Source organism: Scardinius erythrophthalmus, assembly GCF_964197995.2.
Source record: "Scardinius erythrophthalmus genome assembly, chromosome: 19".
Taxonomy (NCBI): domain Eukaryota; kingdom Metazoa; phylum Chordata; class Actinopteri; order Cypriniformes; family Leuciscidae; genus Scardinius; species Scardinius erythrophthalmus.
In genome coordinates, this window is record NC_138239.1 from 26,854,987 (window position 1) to 26,872,272 (window position 17,286).

The 17,286-nt window shown below is 38.5% G+C and overlaps 1 protein-coding gene across 1 annotated transcript in view; it reads right to left on the reverse strand.

The window, feature by feature from the left end:
• npas3 (neuronal PAS domain protein 3) overlaps positions 1 to 17,286 on the reverse strand; it is a 320,695-nt gene that overhangs the window by 159,056 nt on the left and 144,353 nt on the right. The window contains exon 4 of the mRNA XM_081394441.1: positions 7,884 to 7,966. Within this exon, the coding sequence (XP_081250567.1) occupies positions 7,884 to 7,966 (83 nt within the window). The remainder of the gene's footprint in view (positions 1 to 7,883; positions 7,967 to 17,286) is intronic.

Sequence of the window (17,286 nt, forward strand, 5' to 3'; positions counted from 1 at the left end):
ATTTAATTATTATTTTTCTATTTGAATAAAAAAAACCTGTATTTTTTTTTTTTTTTTAATATTTAATATCCTGATCGATATTGTCCTACAAACAATGTTTATATTGAAGGTTATAAAAACAAACATAGTGCAACCTTGCTGTCTATCTGCAGTCTATCCAAAAAAGGGGTCAAATGAATCACATTACATTCTAACATTGCAACATTACAATCTAAAAACAAAATAATGTTTTTTAAAGAAGTAGTTAAATTTTCTAAACCAAAAAAAAAAAGCTAATATCATAAAAATACACAGGTAGGTTTGAAATTATCTAGCACATTTATGTTCACCAACAACAACAACAAATATTCAACAACAAATGTTTTAGCTAAATATATTTATAATTTAGTGCTAATGTATATTAGTCAGAATAATTGCGCTCAGACTATTCTATTGCGCTCCGTCTGTTCGGCGCGCATGCACGCGGGGGCGCTCGTTCACGGAAGTATAGCTTGCAGAAAGCTCGCCCACTCATGACGGCAAACTGGACTTTCTAACATTTACAGATGGAGAATATGTCCGTGAAATGTAAGTTATGCACTGAGGAAATTATTGGATGTCACTTCAGCTTATGGCTAAATACTAATAGAGGTACATTTGTTTCCACCAATCGCTGCACAAGTTTAAGGTTACGTATGATGACGAAAGCACGTTAGTGCGAGCCCTCCCGGAACCCATAGAGAATGCATTGCAGTGCCTGCAGTTCGAAAAAAAAAATCTTTGAATGTAAGTCTATGGGAAGACTCTGGGCGATTCTCAGCCAGAGTGAAATCGCCCAAAAAGAGGCGGTACTCCACAGAACGTGACTCGGCGCTGATTGGACTATATCCAGAGGCCGAGTGAGTGACTGCTAGCGTAACTCTGTGGTTGAATGAGATAGTGATAGAAAGTCCCTTTCACACTTAGGTGGTGCGTCGCCCGATCGCCCTAATGAAGAAACCGCCGCTGCATCAACTCAAAAACTTACAGTGCAAGGTTTGTCGCCTTTCATTGTTAATTGCGCTCATTCCTGTTGCGTGTCCTTAAACTGGCAACCAGCTTGAGTGTTAAGTCTGAGGAGGGAAAACTCTCTCTAATATTTTAATTAGATTAAGGCGAGACACTACAGGTGAATAGGGTAAAATTTTAAAATAATAGATATCACCATGAAACTTCCTCAGTTGATTATTTACACAAGTATATAAAAAAAATGTATTACAAGTTTTAGAAATGTGTGTTTAATTATGCAAATTAGGCATGATCTCATTAAATATGCATGATTTTGCATATATTTTCGGTAGATAGATCTGAACTTATGATAAAGCCAAGTGCAAAATTCTTTTTTCATTTTGTTTACACACAAGATGAGAAAAAAAACTCAGAGGGATTTCAGGATATATGCTTTCATTACCTAGAAAATCAAAATATACTGTCCATAGCCTTAAAAAATCGATTTTAGCCATATTTTTTTTTATTAAAATGTCACATAAATCAGGCCAGGAATGATTTATTAACAAATCCCTCTGAAAATATTTTCAGAATACTGCTAAGTGTATAACTGGAAAGTTTGGTGTACATAGGTAATACATAGGCTGAGATGTTTATACTGGAGAATGACAAAAAACTCATTTTGAGAAAACGGCAGTTAAAGATTTAAATAGCTCTAAATGAGAAATCGTTGTTAGCTTTAAATCCCCCTTTGGACATTCACGATTGGTTACTGATAGAAAGGAAATGCCCATATTTGGGTTACATAGCGTTGTGCAGGAGACTCAGAGCTTTACAGCGATACCGGTCATGACAGACTTCAGGGAACAGACGGAGGCTCATGGAGCTCGGCATGTGGCGTTGGAATACTAACTTCCTGGTAAATTCGGGAGAAACTTACTGCCGCAAGTAAACAAAATGTAATAAAATAAACATCTTAATGTATATTTTCAGCGTTTTCTTTAAAGCAGCTTGAAAGAACACATATTAAAGGAGTAAACTAGCCCAAAATCTCAAAACTGACCACTGCATGAAAAATCTATGTTTTTGCCTGTGCAGTACCCACTTCAACCACTAGCTATTAATTATTAACCACTAGTCAATATTACATACCGCACCTTTAAACACACCTGAACCAGCTAATCAAGGTCTTACTAGGCATACTAGAAACTTCCAGGCAGGTGTGTTGAGGCAAGTTGGAGCTAAACTCTGCAGGACAGAAGAGTGTTTGGACATTATAATAACACATATTCTCTCTCTGATGATGTCAGTCAAGCTCAGCTCCCAAAACAAGCGTAATCATAAACATTTAGCGGCTTACAGCTCCATTAGCTCACAGCTAATTTACTGACCAGACTTATCTCCTAAGAAGAACGAACAAAGGTTCAGTCTCACTCTCTGTGCAGTGTGTCTATGACCATACACTGCTTTTGCCCTTCACAGGCAGCTAAGCTCTCATCTGCCTTAAAAATGAAACCCTGCATCTATAATTCATCTCTTCCTAAGCATGATCTGTGTGATATAAATGCTATTATTTAGCCGGGCGGAAGCGTGGAGCGCTTTGACAGAGGACTTCTGAGCTCTCTGCTAATGACCTAGCGCTGCTGTCGGAATCAATCCGACCCGCTGCCCACGCAAATGACAATGCACTGTGGGAGTGGACATAACGGTCATTTCTGTGGCCCACAGGGCCGACACAGCCTGTGCCGACACCACCGGGACCGTAAAACCCTCGGGGGAAGTAGAGACGCTACTGAAGGACGAGTAGGGTGTTAAACGACAGGAAAAAGTCTTAAAGGTACAGTAGCAAAAATAACTAGCTTTTGTTGCAAGAAACCTTGAAAAGTAAATATCCTCTGTTGTGATATTTACCTGCCGCCTGCTGCCAGAAATGGGTCTTTTCTAAAAATATACTGTTTTTGTGTGTGAGCTGGGACAGAAAAAGACAATATTGATATTATTGTGCCATGACATTAAATAGCAGTGGGGTAGCAGAGCGTCACAACAGCTGCCTTCAAACAGACCTGCATATTAAAGCAGCTAATTGATTATCTGGCTTGACAAAACTGGGTGCTCAATGTGTTCAGCTTGTTTGTGCATAAACAAAAAGGCACAGAGTGTTTTCTGTGCTGAAATCTGGTCACTGGGTCACATAACAGCACAAAAAACGCAAACCACACAGAGCAAAAAACAAAACATTCCAATTTGAACTATACATACTTGTAAAACTGTCATACATTTTTAAGAACCATTAAATGTTTTGCTTCATCATTTATCATTTTCATTCATTTTGCTAAATAGCAATAAAACAACAACATACAACATTTGCAACACATTTAACTTTCACCATGTGATGCAATGAAACAATATTCAGTAAAAAATTATGTAGGAGGGACTTGATTTGTTTATAAGAAATTGTGAAATATTAATAAATATAGCTGATTATGTCAGATTTTGACTGGATTGTGAAAATCAATTTATGATATCATTGGTTAATATATTATTTTCACCTACTTTGAGACATTGGTTGCAGCACTGTTAATCTTTGAAAATTTCATGTGCAAAATACAGACATTTTTAAAAGAAATCTGCACAATTGGGAATTTGCGTGAGGCTTGTGTTCAAGTTGATCACACGAATTTGCAGAGTTGACCTAGCCTGGCTAACGTCAGACCAAGTCTCATTTGAGACTTGGTCTGGAAACCACGTGTTAATTTTCTCGTATTTGAGGCGTGGTTTACGAATGCCCAGAGCCGTTTATTGGGCGCTATGAATGTCTATCAAATGCGCCTGTATGTAGCTCATAGCCAATCGCTTCAATTATACCAGACGATGGGTCAAAGATTTATTTGTACACAATGGCGTTTAGTGAATATTACCGTTTGTGCAAGATAAACATGAGGGTAGAAGGTAGGGTTGCCAACTCTCTGAAATGAAAATAAGGAACGGGGTGACACGCCCCCGTGACACGCCCCCGGACACGCCCCCCAAGGAATAATTAAAAAAAAAATAACTCCTGAAATGATGGCTTCTGGTGAATATTGTGGAAACTAATTGATATATTTAGATAAATATATTTAATACATTGTAGCATATTATAATACAACTTATAGGCCTATAGAATAGCAAAGTAGGCCTAATCAATATACAAGACTGAACCACATAAGTTAGATGTGAAATATAAAGCCTATCATGATCATTTTGCCAACAATGAACCATGGATTTGTTTAGTTTATAATACATTTTATTTTTAACTTAAACAAATACAACATCTAACATTCAAAACTTCTGTAGCCTTGTGCAAACTTATTCAATAGAATTAGACTTCTAGAATGTTCTTTCCAGTGCAAAAAAATATATTTTTAATTTAATTAGACAACATTTTAAGGAGGTGTAGTGCAAATATATTTATATAATTATACTTCCATTATAGTTAACTTTCTTTCCAGTGCAAAACAATAATATAAAAACATAAATAAAAAAAGCTAAATATTGCACTCAAATACTGCATTCAAGCAATACAACACCTGTATGTATGCACATGGAAAATCTCACAGAAATAAATAAACCTCCAGACTAAGCACATTGTGCAGCTATTTTTTCCATGAGTACTTTTTTGATTTCTTTACAATGTTAGGCTAAACTTGTAATATCTCTTTTAATATAATCACTTTCTTATGAACTAATTTGAGTCTTAAAATTACATAGCCTACCATATCAGCTGGAGACGTCTGACGGACAAGGAACCGTGACATCGCTCGGCCGTGTATTCATTGTCCCTCACGCATTCCAGCCACGGGTAGTCATTTTCCCATTCAATTCTATATTTTTGTGCTCTTTTCTTTTTCGCCGGCTGCTCGGAGGAAGTAATTTTTACATTTCCCGCTGTTGTCACTTGTCGTCATCGTTGCTACGATACGTGACTCACAATGACTGAAACGACCAATTAAAAGGGCATTCTCTGATGATGTTCCAAGATGTTAGAAACGCTACGCTGATCATAGACAAACAGGGGGAGAAATTAGTAGCCTATCTACCGCACCGTCGGGGTTTTTTTTTCACTGCACTGAATTGATTCTCAAAAATACGGAACAAAGTGCGTTCCGTATCAGTTCAATACGGAACAAGACTTTTATGTGTCAAATACGGAACGATTCCGTATTATACGGAACGGTTGGCAACCCTAGTAGAAGGTAACGTCGAGTCTGATGCCATGTTGGATCCATAGATATAAACAAACTGCTTCGGTGTCATCATCGTCTTGCTGCTCCCTCCCCGTTCTGTGATTGGTTCCCTTTTTCAGGGGAAAATTTGGTCCATGGTGTCCAGACTGCCTAGCAGCGTGAATAAAATTGCGCTGCGAGCAAGGCAGTATGGGAAAACCCAGGCTAGAGTTGACCAACAGAAAGCTGCTTTATACATAGCTACCTTTAGAGAAGAAAAGTTCATTTAGTGTGTGTTCACACTTGGCATGTTTGGTTTCATTAAACCGAACCCTGGTTCATTTGAATAAGTGTAAACATTGCCATTCAAACCTTGGTGTGCAACAAACCGCTTGACCGAGAACCCTGAAAAGTCACGGTCCACTTCCAATAGAAGTCTGGTGCGTTTCGACTGAAATATGAACGCAACACAGACCAAAGACATCTAAACAAACTAAAAACAGGATGTGACGTAACGAAATGCGCCCCAAAAAAGGACAAAATGCTCAACAATTCCGGCTTTTCACAAGTTGATTTAACAAGATCATATGTATTTATAAGCACATTTAGCCAGAACACAGATAGTATCTTTAAGATCGATTAGTGTGAACGCTAATCGAATGAAAACTAAATGTATCATTTTCTTTTTTGGTCCAGACCAAAAGAACTAAGAGAACCAAACTACAACTGTGAACACACCCTTAAAAGCAAATTGATGAATCCTTCACAATAAAACCAGGAACAATAATTATAAAAGTAAATGGGGTTGATTTTGATTTCATGTTAAGTGCACCTCTCCTCTATATGGACAAAGCATATGACATGCAGAACTATGAAAATAATATACAAAGTATATGTCTGTCATCAATTATTCCTCTTCTACCAAACCTGCCACATGTACAAGTCTCCTCAATGTGTTTATCTCAAGACATTTTGCATAAAACACTCTGTTCATAAAGAATACAGTGAAGTGATATGAAACTGCAATGTTATCAATATCAACAAATCTGAATGAACACCGATTTCACCAATATCAACACCGGCATAGCATTCCAACAAAGTCAACAAAAACCAAAGCCTTATGAAATAAGAATCAGGATGACTCTATGTAAAAGTGCATGTATGCGTGAGTATTTATGCGTAACGTCCGTTTGCAGGTGAAGGCCGGTTAGCAGCTCTTCCCCCACGTCCTCTTTATTAAACGCTATCAAACAAGGTTTAAGCTGTCTAAAATTAGCCTCGGCGCTCAACAACTAATGACTGCCTTGCATCCATTATTAGTTCATTTTCTTCAGATCAATCACCAGCCGAGCATGCTTTTTTTAAAATGTCATCCTAAAACTTTTCACAATCAATTAAGCTGAAGATTAATGGGGACAATTTGCCAGGAACAAGTCCTTCCTTGAAAAGGCCACGCCTCGACAGACTTCCAGCCTGGTTTCGGTGTTAATTATAAATTTCCGCTTTGCTGTCACACACTTAACCTGTCGTAAGGGAATAGCGCTGGCAGTCCGGGGACTGGCGAACCGCTATATAAATATTCCTAATCCGCTTTTTTGGACACAGGTGACTGGTGTAAATTGCGCTTTTCGTTCTGTGTCATTAAAACGAATTTGAAAGGACATCAGTGCTGTAGCTAAGCGTGGATAAAAAACGATTTTTTCTACTCTCTGAGGTGAAATAAGAAATTCGCCCCCTCCCCTTGAGATTTCCCGAAACACCAGCAGACTGAGGAAGTGTCATCCTTCATTTACTTGCATGCTAAACAGCTAAGAGACACCACATATGTCTTGAGACAACAGACCTGTAATCTCTAAACACACACATTAGTACATCTGTGACGGATTTCATTCACCCAGGTCATTGTAGAACGCCTGCTAATTTATTCATAAGCAACTGGATTTTGCTATTCATCTTAATAATTACTTATGAATACTTACGACTAACAGATTACTAAATGTCCTGCGCTAATATGTAAAATATTACATTTTCGCAATCAGAAAAATGTCACGCTGCACTTACTAAAATCTTATTTGTGTTCAAATAACCTATTTTGGTAAGAATATAATGGACAAATTGGGCAATTTGATATTTTTTCACTTCTAACACTTATTTGAGTGCTAGTAAAACATAATTAAGTGCAAAGGATTTCTAACTGGAATTGGTATTTTCTGGCAATTACTGTAATTATTCCTCATAAGTGTTACACAAATTGCATATAAAATAATTTGAACAGTCACCATTAACTTATTCATTCAACTGAAAAGTAATTTTGACCAATAACAATTAGCTTTATCCCATGATTATTCAACTGAAACGATCTTTAACTGAAACTCAGATTATCATATTTATTTATCTCATAAATATGATCATTACAACGTGACTTAAAGACGACGTAAATTGTGTAAGGAAAAGGGAAACAAAACACCACCAGCCTTCAGTAAATAAAGTGTTTCGTCAAAATAATTTCAAGGACAGATATCAGTTCATACAGACCTTTTTCTTTTTCTTTTCTAAATAAGATTGCATTTCAACTTTTTTTGTGCATTACATAATTTGCATATCAAATATGCATCTTCACACCCAATGTTGATCTCAAGCTCGTCCCGAACTATAAGAACATCATGGTGTTTTGAATGAACAAAGGCAGATTTAATAGTTTGAATCTCATCTTACCTGCAGAATGTGGCTACCAAGGTGAGGCTCAAAGATCTCCGAGGCAACAATGCTGGGGCTCCGCCTCCGCTGGGACCCGATAGCTGTGAAGAGAAGCACACAGCGTGAGCTCACTCGTGTCAGCATGCGCACGCACGTTTCCGCTTTAAATCCAAACGAACTTGGAATTGGAATCTGCCCGTGTGATTTTAAACAGATACGGTAAACTGTTAAACAAACACTTCCGCCCCAATAATACTAAGCCCCCGGTACTGTAAATACACAGATGCAAATCAAAGCCTCAGAACGGCTCTGCTCTGCATATTCAGCAAGGCTTGGTGCTACAAAGCCCGCTGTTTATAGCAGGACTAATATCGCCACATCCATTGAGCTGCAAAGCACCCAGAGAACAGCGCCCTCAGGGCATTTTTTCCAAGTTTCCAACTTTAAAGTCGGCTCAGGCTCTGCTAAAAAATGGCCTGGGGTGATTTCAAACTTAACAGACCTTGTCCCACCAGAGCTCATTATAGAGAATTTTATAACAAAGTGCTCTGTACTTAATTTTCCAAGCCTAGCCAGGCATTCGGGTAATGTTGCTGAATTAAGTGCAATTAATGATGTAATAAAGCGCTGAACGGCCATTAAGGATTCTCAAGGACCAGTGGCAAACAAGGCTTTGCCATTCAGGGAGGGCGTAACGGGGACATAAGGACGTCGTGCCCCAGGTGAGCGTGCACGAGAGGGGCCGGGACCCACATGAGAAGCCTCTGTCCTTCAGAGAGCCTCCAGCTGGGTAAACACACTTCTCCCCTCCGGTAATGCTTTCAGCGCTAAGCCCTGTGTCCGCCCCGGAGGAACATTCCTGCCACAACACAAGCGGGAAGGGCAGCGGCAGCCGGAGGAGAGAGAGAGAGAGAGAGCCGGGCTCTCTGCGCTGTCCCTGGAGCGTCGGGGTCAGTAGCCGCCACTGTGGGTGGAAAGGCAAACAATCCTGAGCAACAATCCGGTGGGACGAGGACACGGAGGCTCTCAGCGCACAGCAGAGGGAGCTCTTACGCCCTGAGGATCGCACAGAAATCATGCACACACACACATACCTGCACATCAAACACAGTGCATTCATGCACACGCAATCAACGCAGCCTGGCACACAACACACACACACACACGTGCTTTTGATATGTCTGTCTGATGTCGGAATTTGGTTCATTTAGTTCAAAAACATTTGGCAACACAAACAGTTCCAAAATTGACACTTTTCAAAAGCCAAATGTGAATAAATCTGGAAATCGATGAGTAAACAGAATGAACCTACAGCAAGAATGTTAACGTAATACATGGTTTAAATTTATTATAAACAAACAGTTACTATCATGAGTTTTTTTCCCCTTTAAAACTACATATGGCAAAAACATATGTGGAATATTCTTCACATCAAGCCATAAAATAAATAAATAAAATTCTGAAAATAGACCTGAATTGAAACAGCACATAATGCGCCCTAAAGGATAGAAAGAAAGATAAGTATAGCACAATACAGCAAAAACACTGTAAATAATACAAGAATACAGTATATAAAATAAAATAAAATAAAAACACAAGGTTACATCATGTCTGCCCTAATAAGTCCCACACAACATAGTAATGGCACAGTACATAAATAAAATAGAACAGAACTGAACCTAGTGTGAAAACAGCATATCATGTAGTCTCAGCCTCAGACGTCATGCCCACAAGCTGATAGTCTGATGCATATGGCACACTTAACTGGAAACACTTCAGGATTTTTGAAGACGTCATCTGATTGGTTGAATTCTACAGTATTTCCGAAGACGCGTGTCGCGTTCTTTAACGGTCTGTCTGGAAACAAAGCTGTCGTGAAGCCAAACTCCCTCATAGAATGATGTCATGTTTACAACTGTGACAATGTGAGCTTATCAGGATCAACTAAACTGGATTTACAAAAATATGTCAAGTATGTGACGTTCATGGTATAGACTCTTTAAAATTTGTCCAAGAGTTTTAAACACCTGTCTGTTATTGTAGGGACATCCTACCTAAACATGACACGGAACAAAACAATCTGTGATTGGTTGTTTTACATGTCATTCAGACGGCCTCTCGGCGGTCCTTGGCCAATGGAAGCTACCATGGAGATCAGACCTTTTGTCATCAGTCTGAAGGTCTGGCTACGCTAGGCTACATATAAAGTGCTCCAGCAGAGATCACAACCAACAGCAGTATATGTCAGTCGACAAAGAAAATACCAAAGTTAAGAGGTCACTTGACCAGCCTCAAATTATCCTCCTCTCTGTGCTTAAAAGCGACATCTCCAGACAATAGCTCTCATCACACAAGGATCCTCGCTTAAGATCACCGAATGGAAATCAGCCACACGTCCTCCAAATTCCTTGACCTTGAGGAGCTTTGCAAACTATAAACTCTACGGGTAATATTTCATAATGAAAAATGTGAACATGTTGAACCACAGATTAGCTTACAGAAACAAGTAACCAATTGAGTCTTAAAAAAGACAGATTCATGAAAGGGTGATTTTAAAAGGTTTCTAGACAGTAAAAAGCAGGAAGTGCATACGATAAAAAAAAAATGAAAACAGCAAATGTAAACGTCTTAAACAATTTTCATCCCCTGGTTTACTGGTACACTCAATACTGTCCAACGACAAGACTGTGCGACTGTGTCGCCATGCCTCTGCACGGCTGCCCGAGCAGCCAGAGAGATGAATATAATTGCATATTGATCTCAGGAATTATGCTCTATTAATCTGCTTCATTTTGCTCGTGACGCAAATGATATATGAATAAAGAGCTTGCGGGAGCACAGAGGCAACACAATGTCTGTCCCGCCATGATTCTCCATAATACATCTCCTCTAGTTTAGCTCCCTGCCATGCTAGATTGAGCACATATAAATATATTACTGTGGAAACGCGAGCAAATACATCACGCCTGACCTAATAAGTCATGCACAATACAGTAAAGTCACTGTAAAAAATATACAGGATCTGTCTATTGAGTTCTGGTGTACTGTCAAAGACATACAGGATGATGTCCATTCAGAGTATCGCAAATCCAAAGACGCAATATTCCAAAGTCCTTGACGGCATTTCGCGAACATGCAAATGGACAGACCCCGTCTGATATACTGTAGACTAATAGAATTTTATTATGAGACAGTATTGCATTCCATTTGACACTCTCAATATGTAATGCTAGTCTTCAATACCAGCCAAGCCACAAACAGCATTTGGTGCAAGACTGCAATAAATGCAATTTGTTACTCGCCGCAGTGGCAATTTCAAATCGCTTGTGCTATTAGAAAGTCAATTTAACTTTCACTTTTATAAGTCAACATTATTGCTATTGTTAATTTATTTCTCATTGAATGGGAAATTGGCAGCAAGGCATCAAACTGTCATTTTAAATCTGCAATAATTTCTTGTGAAGCTTAGACCTCTTATTCCCTAGTCCTGGATTATTGGAGCTAAATGGCGGTCCCTGGCTTCACCAAAGGCTCAGGGGCAGGTACTGTTACACAAATTGCCAATTCAATTAACGGAGTGTAGACGCTCAACTGGCAGCTGGCACAAAGGACGGCTATTTTGGCAAGTGTCAGGCCTAATTCATCAAGCTGTCAATGCTCTCGCGGTCGGAAGCCACGGACAACGTCAAAGCGCGAACGGCACAATGGGAAGTCGTGTAATCTGGTGAAATTCACGTGCTAAGGTATGCTAACTCGCATGCTAACCGCCCACACTGAGCCCGTGGCGATACGGGGAGACGAGGCCTTCGGGTCTAATCGGGAATGTTTTCAGGGAGGTAGGGAATATCAGTCAAGAGACAGTCGCAAAAAAACAGGTTTAGTACTTAGAATCACAGGAGCGAATGAATCAAAGGTTCAGAACATAAATATATGTCGACAGAACTTTTTCTATGGCACAGGCAGTCTAATTTTTAACTAACTCAATTCACATGCGAAGAGATCGGCCAATAATAATAGCCATAAAAGGTCATTTGCATATATAATTCTTACATTCACAGAAGCAAAACCACCATGTTTACCTCTATGGTAAGAGAGAGGGTGAAAAATATTCACATAAAACTAAATCAAGACACTGTTTTTTGTGTCCCAGAAACCTTGACTATCATTAAAAGTGGACTTTAAAAGAAAAGAAAAAAAACTTACACAATTTACAGCCCATTTTACTCAGATGCATTTCAGTTTAAAAAGATATTAAGGTATTATATAATAAAATATTATATTAGGGGTGTTTTCAGACTTATAGTTAGTTCAACCTTGGCTATCATTAAAAGTGGACTTTAAAATTGAAATTAATAAATAAAATGAACACAAATTGTAGGATATGACCCCTTTAAAGCAAACATAATTCATGGCCAGTTTTACTTGCATAAAAGGATGCATTTCCAGTAGAAAAAAGAGCTAAGATTATTATATTAAGGGTGTTTTTTAGACTGCAAAAATCCAGATGGGGTTTTGAAAGCCTGGACAGCAAAAAACACATGAAATCACTGATTCAAACCACATTTGGAAGTGGTTTGAAATGTGATTCCAATCCGGTGTTTACAGATGCGTCTCAGTCTGGATGCTCTGGCTGCTCAAATTAGATTTCAAATGTCTTTTGTCTTTTGCTTCACTCTTAACGTGACACAACGATAACATCAAAAAAACGTATGGAAATATTCATACGGTGTTGCATTCATTAATCACTTGCAATAAATAGTGTGGACAGTCTGCCTGAAAAGATCTGATTTGAGAAAAATCTTTGCTCAAAAAAGGGCTGAATTATTATCACAATGTTGATTCAGAGGTGGTCTCAGACCCTTTTGGTGCAGATTACTGTTCATATATGACAAAAATATGAACTAAGGTTCTGAATCAAATGCTCCAACTGAAGACAGTAAAAAAAAGCAAAAATGTAGGACAGTACTAACTTTTGTCTTTCATAAATTAACTGATTTATGAAATGTAATGTTAGCCTACATACTGTACCACCAGAATGGAGAATGAGAGAGATGCATGACGTCAGGTGAAAAAAAGCCTGTTGAGAGGTTTACCAAGTTATTGCATTTCCATAAAAGATGAAACCAAACATTTTCTTTTAAATAAATCCTGCACAATAAGAATAGGAAACTACATGGGGTCATATCTGATTTCATGGTGACTTGCATTTCTTCTTGCACTGATTTAAACTGAACAATGTCAGATTTCTCCCATGTTTCGCACGGTTCATTTGCTTCAACGTCTGCACTCATTAGACAGGAGTGAGACACATCACGCAGTAATTGATAAACCTCAAGGTGCTCTACGATCAGGACTGAACGGCCCATCGTGCACACGCAACCACCACATCTCGTGCGCTTGTGTAGTTGAATGTAAAAGTGCTGCGAGTTAATGAAATGATGAGACCGAACAGATCACAGCATGTCATTAGCTTATTCAGAAAATTACAGACTCTTCTTGTTTCATTGTTCAGTTGTCTTTGAATGCAGCAAACGTTCCTCAAAGAGGAGGGCGCAAACCCAAGTCTGCATTTGAGAGAGAAACTCTTCAGCGCAAAAGAGCCAAGGTGATATTCACAAGATTATAAACAATACAGCAGTTTCCACAATATTGAGAAATCAGGGCAAATGGAAATTCGACGTTTCACTGAATCCAGACCCTTCATCAAAGTCTACATTAGGAGAATTCAATTACACTTCCGAGAGCACAGATGTCGAAGTTTTCTTTTCAGAAAAGGCCCAGACAATCAAATGGTCATGTGGGCATGAAAAAAGAAACATTTGCGCATTTCAGGCATATTCATCATAAATGTTCAAGTGGGCAGAAATAATACATTTCAAAAGTTAAAATAAAAAGTTCTGTGGCAAACTATAGTAATTTATTGTCAGGTGAAATGATTAAAAATATATAGGTTTAAAGACCAAGATTCAATATCAAAATAGATTTACTGTACATAATAAAACTGTATTGAATTTACACAGATATATGCAAAGAATACACAATCACTTCATGTTGATACAATACATAAAAAAATCATTTGAATTCTTATGGGTGAAACTTTAAATGCAGTCTTTAATATGTCAACTGCTCTATAAACACAAAATACTGTCTGTATTGATCTATCAAAACAATTCACCAGTGACAATCTATATTTCTTACATTTCAAACTGTAAGTCAAATCTCCCGTTGGCTTTCCTTCCCATCCGCTGACCTTCAATCCATAATCTGCTCCTCATGTTTTCACAGGCCAAATGTCATTAAATAATTTACTTTAGTTGGGATAATGACAGGGCCGGATCGTTCTCTTCGCGCAGGCCTCTGAATAAGTTATGCCCGTGAAGATGGAGGTTGAAACATTTGTTTTAATTAGCTTCTTTTAACATCTTTGACTGGTTTAAGTTTTCATTATGATGTGTTCAATAATCCATGCTCATCTTTTCTCCTCATTTATATCATCAAAATTTAAGCCGCTTCATTCTCCGCTAATGACGCTCACCCGCAGTCTCGCTCTCCCTTTCTCTCTTTGCAGCTCTGCTCCAAAACCTAGTGAGTTGACCACCGTAGACTGCTTTTAAAAGACTCTGTGAAATCAAAAATGAGTTTTGTGGCTTTTAATCCATTTCTACTAGTGATTAATGTCCTGGCAATTTCCTGATTCAACAGGAAATGCATCAACACAAAAAAAACACATTGCTCATGAATGGATTTCATGGGATCTGGCGTACTATGCACCCTCTAGCAAAAATGTGTGTGTGTTTAATTTTGAAACAGTCTAATCTAAAGTATATATATATATATATATTGAATAAAGCTATCAAACAGTCTTCACTTCATACATTTTAAATGAAATATAGATTAATCCTTATTAAAGCTACAAAAGTGATTCAGTCAAGAGCAGTGAGTGATTTTCTCGTTGTCTTTGATTTACATTAATGACAGACATCATAGCAGCAGGTTTATTAGGCTGCTGTCACTCTGACACATATCCGATGCCCTCACAACTCATTTAAAGTCCCCCTGTCATGAAAATCAAGCTTTTAATGTTGTTTATATGTCTATGTGGTGTTTTTTAATATGCTTTAAGACAAACCAGGTGTAAATTCATAAGTCAACACCATTGCGGAGTATTTTCTCTTAAAACTGCAGTGAACCAAAGACAGTCTCAAAAACACAGTTTGAAATCGCTGGTGTTTCTGACGTCATAAACTACCTTGTAACCAATCAGGTCAACGAGTGATCGTCAACGAGCGGATCTCTGAGCTGGTGTGAGTGAGTGGAGGCGAGGCTAATTTGCATATTCATAGAACCGCGTATACTACATGAGGCAAGGGAGTAGAGTTACATTCAAGCTATTTTAAGGTATGAAATATTATATAATTAATTACAAAATAATTCTCATATTTTGATGGTTTAGGAAAGTGAAAGTGACTTGAAGGCCTGCAGTATGGTAACTCAGAATTTCTCTGAATTTGTCCTCTCAAAATTAGTCAAACTCAAAATCTTTGTAATAACAATTATGCTGTTGCATTCATGTATTTATCTGCAGCATAATTAGATCTGAAAGAGGAATCCATAAGATCAATGAATAAAAGAGTGAGTTTGCATCCAAAAGCTTCTAAAACCCCCATCACTAGTCTGTATGTGCTTAGCCTCAGTGTGACTGGTATTATCTCTGCACACTAAAACACACGTACGGTGCAAACGCACACGGCAAAAGTGGAAATCTCCAGCTCAGTTGCTACGGAGATGTTAGATTACACCTTGAAGAGGCGCTCAGTGAGGAATAATTGTCTATGGAAAGCTTGTAGAGGCTCTGAAGTCCCCGCTGAAGTGATTTGGTATTTTATCATTGTGCTATTTCCTCTCATCACGAGCAGAAACAACTGTGTCAGATACGGAGATAAGAGGGCCGAGGGAGCGCGGGACACAAGCTCTCCAGATGACAAGCACTGTCCACTCACGATCCATATCAAAACCAACGGAGAGGGAGAGAGACAGCAAGAGAAAGAGAGCGTCATCATACTCACAGCTCGCATTACCCTCAAAGCAGAGCCATTTCAAGAACAAAACCCATTCATTTTCACTGCTGCAGCAAAAAAAATGAGAAGAAACCCAAAGCTAGTAAAACATAGTAAGCGCACACCTGCTGTTTTAACTGGAAAACCCTGAGAACGCTGTATCGTGCAGCTGGTCATTTGACAGAGAGACTAAAAATAATGGTGAAAGACAAGACTGAAACCACACTGTGATTTTAAAGCATGTCACTTGTCGCCTGTCAATGCATTTCTGTTGAGTCATCCTCAACATTTCTGTGAAAAAACTGAAAAGTGCTCAAATCCAACCAACGGACCAGCCTGACCTGGCCTGGAGACTAGTAGTAAACCGGTTTAGGCTGGTTAAAGATGTTTTTTCCCTCCCAGTGCACAGGCTTTCCCTACTTCAATCAACATGACATCCTCTTTATTTCTTAAAGGTAGGGTAAACCATTTTCAGAGAGGCTAGCAATAGCAAGCTAGCTTCGAAAGCATGAGATCCCACCTTCCCTTCAGAGCGTCTCCAAAGCCACACGTCCTCCAAAACACATGAAAGCGTACAGCAGGGAGCAAAAAAAAAAGCATCACGATGACAGTTTTAAACTACCTCATGTCTCAAAGCACATTTCGGTGTTGATCGTATTGCCATTAAAAAGCATAAATTCGAGTCACCAATCGCTTCGAGTAAAACGTCATGGGTTTCCTTCCAAATTACAGTAGTAATGCGGCATAAGCTCGTTGTTTTGGTTCAGGAGTAAAAGGCAGCTGCTGTTTTGGTTGCGGTGCTCTGTGACTGACGTCTGTCCAACTTATAAGTAATAATAAACAGCCAATATCCTAGTAATATGCATGCTAATAAGCAACTAGTTAATAGTGAGAATTGGACTCTAAACTAAAGTTGACAGGCAGGTAGGACATCGTATCATTGCATTCGGACCGAATTCAATGATTGGACGAACATTTTATGGTCCTACTTCTTCTACAGACAATATACAAATACATTTAGACATCTTAACTTAGTGATTACTATAAAAATGTGATTAGACTTTCAACCAGCATAACAAAAATGTTTCTGGAACAAATCGCCTACCCTGCCTTTAATAAAAGTTACCTGGTCTTATTGTGCATGAAAGAAAACAAGCTTTTCATAATCATCCATCAAACTGTAGTAACTTTTTCTACCTCTTCCCCCCCCCCCCCCCTAGTGTAATCAAGGCCACGTGGGCAGAAGAAAAACAATTAGAACTGTCAATCAATGAAAAATATTAATCAAATTAATGACTCGACAGGTTGATTAATTAATCAAATTAATTGCATATATGATAATTTGCTGAGAAATGTCCCTAAAT